This window comes from Notolepis coatsorum, assembly GCF_963971535.1.
Source record: "Notolepis coatsorum genome assembly, chromosome: 1".
NCBI lineage: Eukaryota > Metazoa > Chordata > Actinopteri > Aulopiformes > Paralepididae > Notolepis > Notolepis coatsorum.
Window position 1 is genome coordinate 32,156,951 of NC_140165.1, and position 10,476 is coordinate 32,167,426.

The 10,476-nt window shown below is 44.0% G+C and overlaps 1 protein-coding gene across 1 annotated transcript in view; it reads left to right on the forward strand.

Moving 5' to 3' along the window:
• The window catches only part of LOC311236959 (cyclin-T2-like), a 30,812-nt gene extending 21,097 nt beyond the window's left edge, over nucleotides 1–9,715 (forward strand). The window contains exons 8-9 of the mRNA XM_084324766.1: nucleotides 2,217–2,287; nucleotides 7,588–9,715. Of these exons, the coding sequence (XP_084180892.1) occupies nucleotides 2,217–2,287; nucleotides 7,588–8,634 (1,118 nt within the window). The 3' untranslated portion in view covers nucleotides 8,635–9,715. The remainder of the gene's footprint in view (nucleotides 1–2,216; nucleotides 2,288–7,587) is intronic.
• Nucleotides 9,716–10,476: the final 761 nt, after the last annotated feature.

Here is a 10,476-nt window from a genome sequence, read left to right on the forward strand (position 1 = left end):
ATTTATAGATATACTTTCTGTTCAAAAGCTGTCACAAGTTGTTTGTATGACAAATACAAATGCAGTTACTGGTTATTTGCAGGTGTTGTGGAGATATTGAGGAACAATGCAAATATAAAAAAAAATTATTCTCCAGACACGCACCGGTCCAAAGATAATTAAAACACATAGCCAGGTCTGTAAATATTTGGACATTGACCAAATTTCACAATTTTGTCCCTGTACGCCACCACAATGGACTTTTAAGTGTAGACTTTTGACTTTAATTTGAGGGTATTTACATCCAAATTAGGTGTAGGAATTACAACGGTTTCTACATGGTCCCATTTTTACCTCTTAAGCCCTAGCCATATTTTCTGAAAATCCGCCTAAAAATACATAAGTAAATGGAAGATTGCTCCACTTCTCCAAGGCTATTTGCATGGTCTTGGTATCTAGGGACATCTATGGATCTCAGGGAATGTATTCGCAGTGTCAGAAATATTGTGTCTGTTACTAGGCTTGAGTAAATTGTGATGAAACAAAGGAGAATATAAATTATGATTTTTCTTTGCATCTTTGACGGTAAATAACACCATGCTAAAAATGCCCAGATGTGAAAATCGAAGGAAATTAATAAAGGGAAGATTATTAAACGGAAGGTTTTGTAGATGCAGTAATGAATTCTGCCATCCGGACACATGCAATTTGAAATATTATTATAGAATATCAGGCTTATAAATGACCTTATTATAGCCAACTTGCACATCTAGTGATCGGGCCAAATCTACTCGTTCCAATGACAGTTTAATTTGGATTTAGTATCACCAGGCATGGAGGAAGAACCAAGAATGAAATCTACTGTATGTACAGTTCCATTCTTATAATGGATATGGCTCCCCCATTTTGGATCGGATTGCAACAGGGATTGTTGTTAAATGTTCACAGAAGGTAGACGCACTAACTGCGCTCCAATCTATGCCAATAACAGATTTTTGTGGGGGGGCAGGTGGCGCACGGAGATTACGTTCGTCACCAACACCGGGAGACACTAGGATTCGCCTGTTCGAATCCAGCTCGGCTTGGCTGGCATCTCACACTGATACAATTGGCTGTATCAGGGGGTGGGAAAGCTGAAGGGTGGGTCCTGGGCGTTGTGGACAGCGACCCCTACAGTTCGGTCGGGGCGCCTGCTCAGCGAGGGTTGGAACTGAGGAGAGATAGTGTGGCCTCCCACACGCGACACTCTCCCCGGTGAGAACCTGCGCGGCCAGGTTGGCCTGCCCCAGGCTGCACATGCGTCGGAGGAAAGCATGTGACAGTCTCCGGTCTCCCGGACCAACAGTAGGGGAAAGTACGCAACAACCAGGAAGGGTGGGATGGGAGAAAAATCGGGAAAAAGGAGGGGAAGAAAGATAATAAAAAAAAAAAAAAAATCATTTTTGTGGTAGGTAATCCCGAGAAATAAAAATAATAATAATTAGGAAGTCATTTGCTTGCAGGAAGCTGGAATCGGCTGGGAAAGGTAGTTTTTCTGTCAACGCTCACTGAGAGCTCTGGATGCCCTCCTCATATGACTACAACACTTTTAGCGACGCTAAATTATATAGACATTCCATAAACTAAAATCTCACTAATAACACTTTAACCTATTGGCAAACAAATGTATTGCTGAAAATATACACTATGACTGCTGTTGTGACATGGTTAGGGTCTTTACTCTTGGATACATTTGGGTGAAAATGCAACATTGTCATACAGCCTAGAGAGATTGATTTATGACGTGATGTCATCTGGGCTAAAGAGGTTAAAATGATCCATGTGCAGCTGTGGCTCGTTTTCTAATCACATTTACCCACCTGCGGGCGACTGTACATATATCCTGGGAAATCACGTTCAGTAGAAAGCTATCCGGCTGCAAGCTAGCTTAGCACAAATGAATGGAAGCTGATACGGACCACTAGCCTAGCTGTTGCCCAGAAACACTCTCCCGTAGTTTAAAGCTAGGCTAGTGGTCCATTGGCCAAAAACACCTCTCCCGGAGTTTAAAGCTAGGCTAGTGGTCCGTATCCGCTTCCATTAATTTGTGCTAAGCTTGGTTGACTTGCAGCCAGATGGCTTTCTACTGTCTGACTCTGGAGAAAAGACTAAGCGCCTTTTTAATGTCAATAAGTGTTTTATTTTTGAACCTACTGTAAAAGAATGACATCTCACATGGTTTACTTCTGTCTTTTTAGAGTTGACCCATGAGTTTCTTCAGGTTCTGGAGAAGGCGCCCAACAGACTGAAGAGAATACGAAACTGGAGGGTAGGTTCCACATGCTGCATGTTGTCGGGCCTTCAGGGTCAGGAGGCAGGGTTCCACATGCTGCATGTTGTCGGGCCTTCAGGGTCAGGGGGCAGGGTTCCACATGCTGCATGTTGTCGGGCCTTCAGGGTCAGGGGCAGCGTTTCCGTTAGCCGGTAATTACCGGTATTTGACCGGCAAAATATGTTGAAGTCCGAATATTTAAATCTCTCCGGTCTTAATGTCCGGTGAAAATAATTCCTCTAAGCACAATTTTATAATTTGAATTGTATTAAAATCGGCTAAAATTAAATAGCCTATGCGATGAACGAAACAATAATTCCATTTTCAGTTTAATTGTTGCTTCACTCTGATAGGATGGCGCCGCTCAGATGTGAAACTTATTTTTCTTTTTTTTTTGAGCCTGCACGCTCTGGCCACCATAACGACAAACAGGTATACGAGGAAGAGAGAGAGATGGCGAAACAAGCTAAGCTTAGTAAATATTTCATGAAACCAAGCACAAGCAGGTCTAATAATGACAACGAAGATGAGTCTTCTGAACTTGAAGTCACAGAGACCGCTGACGCTGATGCCGTGGTGGCTCCCGCGGAAAAGAAACAAATGTCGAGCGTACTTTTACTATTAATTTATTGATTGAACCACAAAGAGCATCCCCAGTCTGCTGCTACCGTTGCGAGCCTCGCCTGTTCCAATGGGGATCTATTAAAGTCGAACCAGCAACTAAAGTCGCTGTTCTCGCAGCCGTCGCAGGTACAAAACGGATAGGCACAACGAGAGACGGGGTGAGTGAGTGTTGACATTTTTAATCATATGCAACTGTTGGTTGACTGCCGTGTCACATAGTAATGCATATTATTGATTATAACTAAATGTGGGCTATAACCTATAATGAAATTAACAAATGCGTTACACGCATGTGGCTCGTCCTCTGCATGTGGCGACGAGCTAGCAAACGAGGCAATGTGATCAACTACAGTTTGCTGTGTGTGAAGTTGAACATTATGATATGTGTGACGTGTCTGATACAACGAGGTGAAGCGATGTCTACTCGAGATTCATTTGGGGGTGCGTGTGACAGAGCTGCTGCAGCGCAAGCCTGCGGGGCGGGAGCTTGATGCTGGTAGCGTATCGCACTAACTTGAGAGGCGAGAGATAGTAATTTGATTCTGCAAATCAATTTCTCATTCTTCGCTTGATGTAATTAATACACATGTCCAATTATAACGGAATTCGTTAGCTCATAAAAATGTGATTATAATAGACTGCTGTTTAAAACTCTGACCGGAATATCTCGAATATGTCCGGTGATAGAAATCTTGCAGGACACCCAGACCGGCACGAATATGTTCTAACGGAAACGCTGGTCAGGGGGCAGGGTTCCACAGGGCTCTACAGTGCGACCAAATTGCTCGCATATGCCCCTAAAAATATTTGTATGCGAACCGTAAAAATCAATTACGCGCACGCTGTGCGAATACAGATTATAGCCTCTCGTCTTTTTTTTCCTCCGCTGCGAGATCGTTAAAAAACTACAAGTCCCACATTGCACTCAAGCCAACGGTCCAATCACAGTAGAGTGAAGTGACTGGTTTCATGGGAAATAAAGCAAATGACCAATCGGAAGCTCTCATTTGGCTTGTTTACTTCCTGAAACTCCGCGATCAGGGCTCTCATTTTCCGAGACACCAACTTATTATAGTCTCTCTCTTACCAATAGCAATAGATTTTAGAACACCTAGATTTATCGATAGCAATAGTAATATAACGTTAACACTTTGGCTGCCGGAAAACGCCTAAACACGTCATTCCCGGCCATGCTCAAGTTGCCGAAGACGCCTTACAGCGTCTTTAATATCAATATTTCAAAAATCTGGGATCGGATTCATATTTCCCCTCCGCTGGCCTGAGATCCACCAGGAGGACCCACTGAGCTCTCTGGCGGTTCAGGAGCGCCATCTGGTGGCCGATCGGCGCAATCGCTTAACAGGAAGTGCTACGGAGATTGTGCTGGTCGGCCGTATTACTTCCGGGCACTAGCTATAGGTTCCGGGACTCGATCTCGACACACTACATAGCGATCGATTGCCAATAACTCGATAAACAACATGATTTGGACGTATATACCATTATACAAGCTGGAGATGGACCGGGTAAATCGACATCCCATAATGGTAAAATGTCTACTCTACGATGATCGCCCAACGGCGCGCGGAGACTGGGTGAGTTTTAGCGTGTAAAGTTACCGTCTTCGATACTAACTGCTATTATCAACATTTGACCCACATTAGATGATTGGTATAACGCTGCCCACGGAATTATAAACGGAATTATAAACGACCCCTAGCCCATCCGGTCAACATCAGATGACGTGTAGTAACTTCTAGAAGTACGTCTAGTTGGAATTTTTTATATCGCGCTGATTGCCATAAAACTGTATTGCATCATCAATATAATGTATTTGGGGCTATAGATCACGTTCTGGAGAAAGCTGCAGAAAGAGATGAAAACATACTTATACATTAGACCATACTTTACTATGAATATGTGAATGAAAAGGTTTAACGTTGCTACACAATGAACAATACATATAGGACTTTGAAATGGCCCTAATAATGGCAATGTAGCAATATAATTTAAAAAGTTATAGCCCTGCAAAGAAGGGGACTTTCTCTATAGACAAATAGAGCCGGCAACCTACGGTTGATAATGAATTTAACCCATGGCAGCCAAAGTGTTAATGCAACAAAACGAATGCCTTGCTTTGTTAATCATAACGTTGATGCAGTAGCGTATGTCGGTGTGTTGGCTGTAACGGACATGACAATAAGATAACGTGTACACATTAAAATTGCGATAATCTATTCTAACATTTTCAAATCGATGCAGTTGAATTTCCCCCTTAGGATCGATGCATTGTTACACCCCTACACCAAAGTCACTGGCCCACTGTGTATCTGTGTGTATAATAACTTGGCTAGCGTTATCAACAGCAGAGGTGGGCAATGGGTCCAGCTGCAGCGCCGGAGTGCAAGCGATGTGATGTAATTGGCAGACTCGACTGTCAATCAATGGTCTACCTGACACGCAAACTCAAACAATGTTTCTGTACTGGAGGTGTGATTGATTGAAAACTTTATTAACAGATTGCAGAATGGGTACAATACAGTACAGCTCAATACACACAATTGTTAAGGGGATGCAGACCAGAGAAAGACTTTAGTCTTGTTTACATCAGGGTCCCCCATTTTCAATGAATCAGGAAAGTGTACAGTAGGAAATTGTACAGTATTTCAATAGGCAACCCTGAAAGGATTATTTTTCTAGAAGAGCAACACAGCCAAAACATAAGCATTGTATGCATAAAAGGGGCTAAAGTTAAGTGACTGAACCTTTTGTAGCAGTAGTTTGATTTGATGGTTTATTTGATAGGGACAGCACATGTTAATGAACATCAAGTACAAAATGTAAACATGCAGGGTTGTAGCAAGAGCTAATTTACACACATGCACGCACAGTACAAATATACATTTCTTTTTGAAAAAAAAAAACTGTTACTTGAAATATTTTCACTGTGCTCCTAAATATTTTTGGGTGCTCCTAAATTTCTTTGTGTGCTCCTAAATTTGTTCATTTAGGAGCACCTGTGCCCCTAGTGAAAAAGGTTAGCGTAGAGCCCTGCACATGCTGCATGTTGTCGGGCCTTCAGGGTCAGGGGGCAGGGTTCGCACAAGTGCTTGCATTCGCATTTGAAAATTTTGTTCATCTGCGATGAAATTGTTCTGTGCACTGTTGCATTGGAACTATTGCCACAGGAATATGTAGAGAGAGCACCATGCCATAGAGCTATGTAGAGAGAGAGCACCATGCCATAGAGCTATGTAGAGAGAGAGAGCACCATGCCATAGAGCTATGTAGAGAGAGAGCACCATGCCATAGAGCTATGTAGAGAGAGAGAGCACCATGCCATAGAGCTATGTAGAGAGAGAGAGCACCATGCCATAGAGCTATGTAGAGAGAGGGCACCATGCCATAGGGCTATAATGTAGAGAGAGAGGGCACCATGCCATAGGGCTATAATGTAGAGAGAGCAACATGCCATAGAGCTATGTAGGGAGAGAGCACCATGCCATAGGGCTATGTAGAGAGAGAGGGCACCATGCCATAGAGCTATGTAGAGAGAGAGAGCACCATGCCATAGAGCCATGTAGAGAGAGAGAGCACCATGCCATAGAGCTATGTAGAGAGAGAGCACCATGCCATAGAGCTATGTAGAGAGAGAGCACCATGCCATAGAGCTATGTAGAGAGAGAGAGCACCATGCCATAGGGCTATGTAGAGAGAGAGAGCACCATGCCATAGAGCTATGTAGAGAGAGAGCACCATGCCATAGAGCTATGTAGAGAGAGAGCACCATGCCATAGAGCTATGTAGGGAGAGAGAGCACCATGCCATACTTAGAGCTATGTAGAGAGAGAGCACCATGCCATAGAGCTATGTAGAGAGAGAGAGCACCATGCCATAGAGCTATGTAGAGAGAGCACACCATGCCATAGAGCTATGTAGGGAGAGAGAGCACCATGCCATAGAGCTATGTAGGGAGAGAGAGCACCATGCCATAGAGCCATGTAGAGAGAGAGCACCATGCCATAGAGCTATGTAGGGAGAGAGAGCACCATGCCATAGAGCTATGTAGGGAGAGAGAGCACCATGCCATAGAGCTATGTAGAGAGAGAGCACCATGTCATAGAGCTATGTAGAGAGAGAGCACCATGCCATAGAGCCATGTAGAGAGAGAGAGCACCATGCCATAGAGCACCATGCCATAGAGCCATGTAGAGGGGAATATGACATGAGCTTCCTCCACCAGCCAAACAAATTCCAATGTGACAAGATTGTTCGTGAGGTTAATTATGTCTGCATCTCCCAATGGCTCAGCAAAGTCCAGTTCCAAGTACCATTTGGGATACAAGGCACACTACTTTAAATGTGATTCTGGGTATAAAGACAATGGTAGTAGGTCATACTGGCCAGCGGTATGTAAAAAGGATTATATGCTGGTATGTACAGACTGATATGGATAAATATATATACAGTAATTATAAATGTGTATATAGTCTATAACATGGTCATGCCAAATTAATGAATTACAATGATTATAATATAATCATGGTACCTTATAATGCTTTATGACCATCAATTCAAGTAGTGTTACCAAAAATAAATCTGTTTGGCCAAATAGGACTTTCCTACACTACCTACAGGAGACGGTCATTTCTAACCTCTTTCTCTTTTGGTAGGCTACACAAGCTGCCAAGAAGCCAAAGACTGATGGTCCATCGTTGGAGAGTCCCTTTCAGGGGAGCTCCTCGTTAGACGGCCTGCCCGGCGTCGCCAACTCCTTCTTCCCTTCCACTTCCGCGGCCGACTCCGGAGAGATGCCGTCCCTGGACGCTATGGGAGGCCCCTACGCTTCTTACCAGTCACTGGACGACCCGTCGAAGGCCTGCGGGTTCGAGCAGTTCCCTTCCCAAGCCTCCCTTCCAGACTTCTCGCTGGGCAAACACGAACACAAAGCTGCCGCAGGGGCCGTGGCGGGGAAGCACCAGCAGCTCGGCGGTAACCCCCCGCCTTTTGCCCGGCCGCAGAAAGTCTTGACTCTGGACAAGTACAGAGAGAAACATGCGGCAGAGCTCGCCTCTTCGCAGAACGGCAGGGAGGAGCCTGACATGTACCTGCCCCCCGCCCCCTCCTCCCACCACCATAAGAAACGCTCGCAGCCACAGCAGGTTCCCCAGACAGGGGACGGCCGGAGAGAAAAGTCCAGCTCTAAAAAGCCCCGCCTCCCTCAGTCTTTTGTCGAGAACGGCGCCACGAGCAGCGATGAGCTCAAGATGAGAATCAAAGTCTCGTCGGAGCGCCACGGGGAGCAGGGAGGGGCTCTACCGGGCAAAGACAAGCACAAGGAGCACTCTGGACACCGTCACCTTAAACACGCCCACTCCCACCCCTATGCCCTCAGTGGAAACGGTAGGGGGACACTTGACAACCCCGCCCTGGCCCTCCGAGGCCCCGGGGGCGACGTGGTCTCCTCCGGCTCGTCCCGGAAGAGGGCTCACCCCGACGCCGGCGGCGGCCACCACCACCACTCTGCGAAGAGCGGCCGCAGCTCCAAAGGCCCGGCCGGCTCCTCTCACTACACGTCGGAGGGCGGCCAGAGGATGGTGGAGCGGCACGGGCACGAGGGAACCAACGGCATGCTGGCTTCCAACGGCCAACACACGGACTACAAAGACACTTTTGACATGCTGGACTCTTTACTAAGTGCCCAAGGAATGAACGTGTGACCCCCTAAAAGGTCCAGACTGTCGTCTAGATTTCAACAAGTAGGTATTACCACAACTTAATAGAAAAAGAAAAGAAGAAGAAAAAGATTTTATTTCTTTTAAGTTATATGAATCCCGTATCATACTTGGTCCTGTCTACACACTCTGATTACTGATGATTATCCTCGTAAGGCTCTCAAAACGTACAATATATGCATAGAGCTGTGTGCTACTAGCTTGCAACAAAATAAGAAAAGAAAAAATCTTGTCAAGACTTTGGTTCTGTGATTGGAAAAATGGGATTTTAAATCTGTTCTTTTAATTGCGAGCTGTCTTTTTATGTTTCTAAGTAATTGCATGATTTCAATCACAAAAGGGAAGCTAGTGTTGCAGCCGTGGTGAGTTTACAGACAGACATTAACGTATGTACATTTTTCTATGTTTAGACATTTTATTCCACAAAAAAAAGAAAAAAACCTCAGGTCTTGAAAAACGTTTTTGATATAAGAAAGAAATCTTCCTCTCTTTTGGGTTTATTACCTGTATCTGTGGAGATGTATCACTTTGTCCATTTTGTTGGTGAAGAAGGCAGAAGTTCAGTATCTAGCTTCTGGAGATGTGGTCTGCTTGTTTTCTAAGAGTGCGTCATAAATGATAGTCCGACTACACAAAATGTGAGCCAGAGGTAAATATTACTGTCTGCTAGTTGTTCAGCCGGGACGTCCAGGGCCTCGATACCTAACGCCACCCTTCTTAGAGCTACAAATGAAGTTTACGTTATCTATCTGCTGTGAAAGTGCATTTAAGATTATCTTGGCTAAAAATTGCAAAACGGCCTTGTGATTGTACGTTGTCAATCGCTATTCAATATGATAAATGTCTTATTAACCATCAGAGAAAAAAAAGAAGAGCTCTAAAAATGAGATTGTGTATATATAGGACTGTAGTTCTAAGTTCAAACGTCGGCTTGTTGCATCGGTCCAGATTTACTTCCATTCAATGTATTATGAGAACCTAAGCAGACTGTATTGATCATGAACATATCCTTGGTTTGTGTATTGGGAGCCCAAATAAAGGTGTAAAAGTGATTTTTACACGATGACCATTGTCCTCGTCTCTTTGCCATCTGACAAGAATCAACTAGCCTGAGCCTGTAAGCATCATGCCATAGTGGTTAGCATCGAACTCATGTTAATGAATGAGCATAGAACATGTTTTTGAATGACAAGAGGATATGACATGTTTATGAATGACAAGTATATGACATGTTTATGAATGACAAGTATATGACATGTTTATGAATGACACGAATACAGAACATGTTTATGAATGACGTGAGTATAGAACATGTTTGAATTACCTTGTGATGATGATAAAATCATGTTTGGAAATAAATGGAAAAATATCAACAACTTAATTTCCATTACTGCAAGATTTATTTGGGCTTTATTGCTCTTTTACATTCATACTTCTAGCATTGGCATACCGTAAAGCGTTGCCTTGACATTTAACTGTAAAGTGTTGCCTTGCCAACGACAACTTTGGCTTTGAGTTTGATTTGTCGGGCGACGTTGGAGTTCCACACACTGGTTCATTGATTAAACATAATTTAAACGTATAACCATTGAAATTACATTGAAACAATGGCTGGGGGTTATCTAGAGTCTACTAAACTTTCCCTTTATAATTTTTTTTGCCAGTTTTTAGCCTAGACGGCTATGTACCATATAGACATCTTGTCGTCTAATAGATGAACATTTGCTGTGATGAAAGTTGAAACACAATGGCTGTTGCATCAATACATGCTTTCACAATCACAAGTGTAGCGGCGCGCCTCTGCCTGGGTCCGCTTCTCGAGGCAGT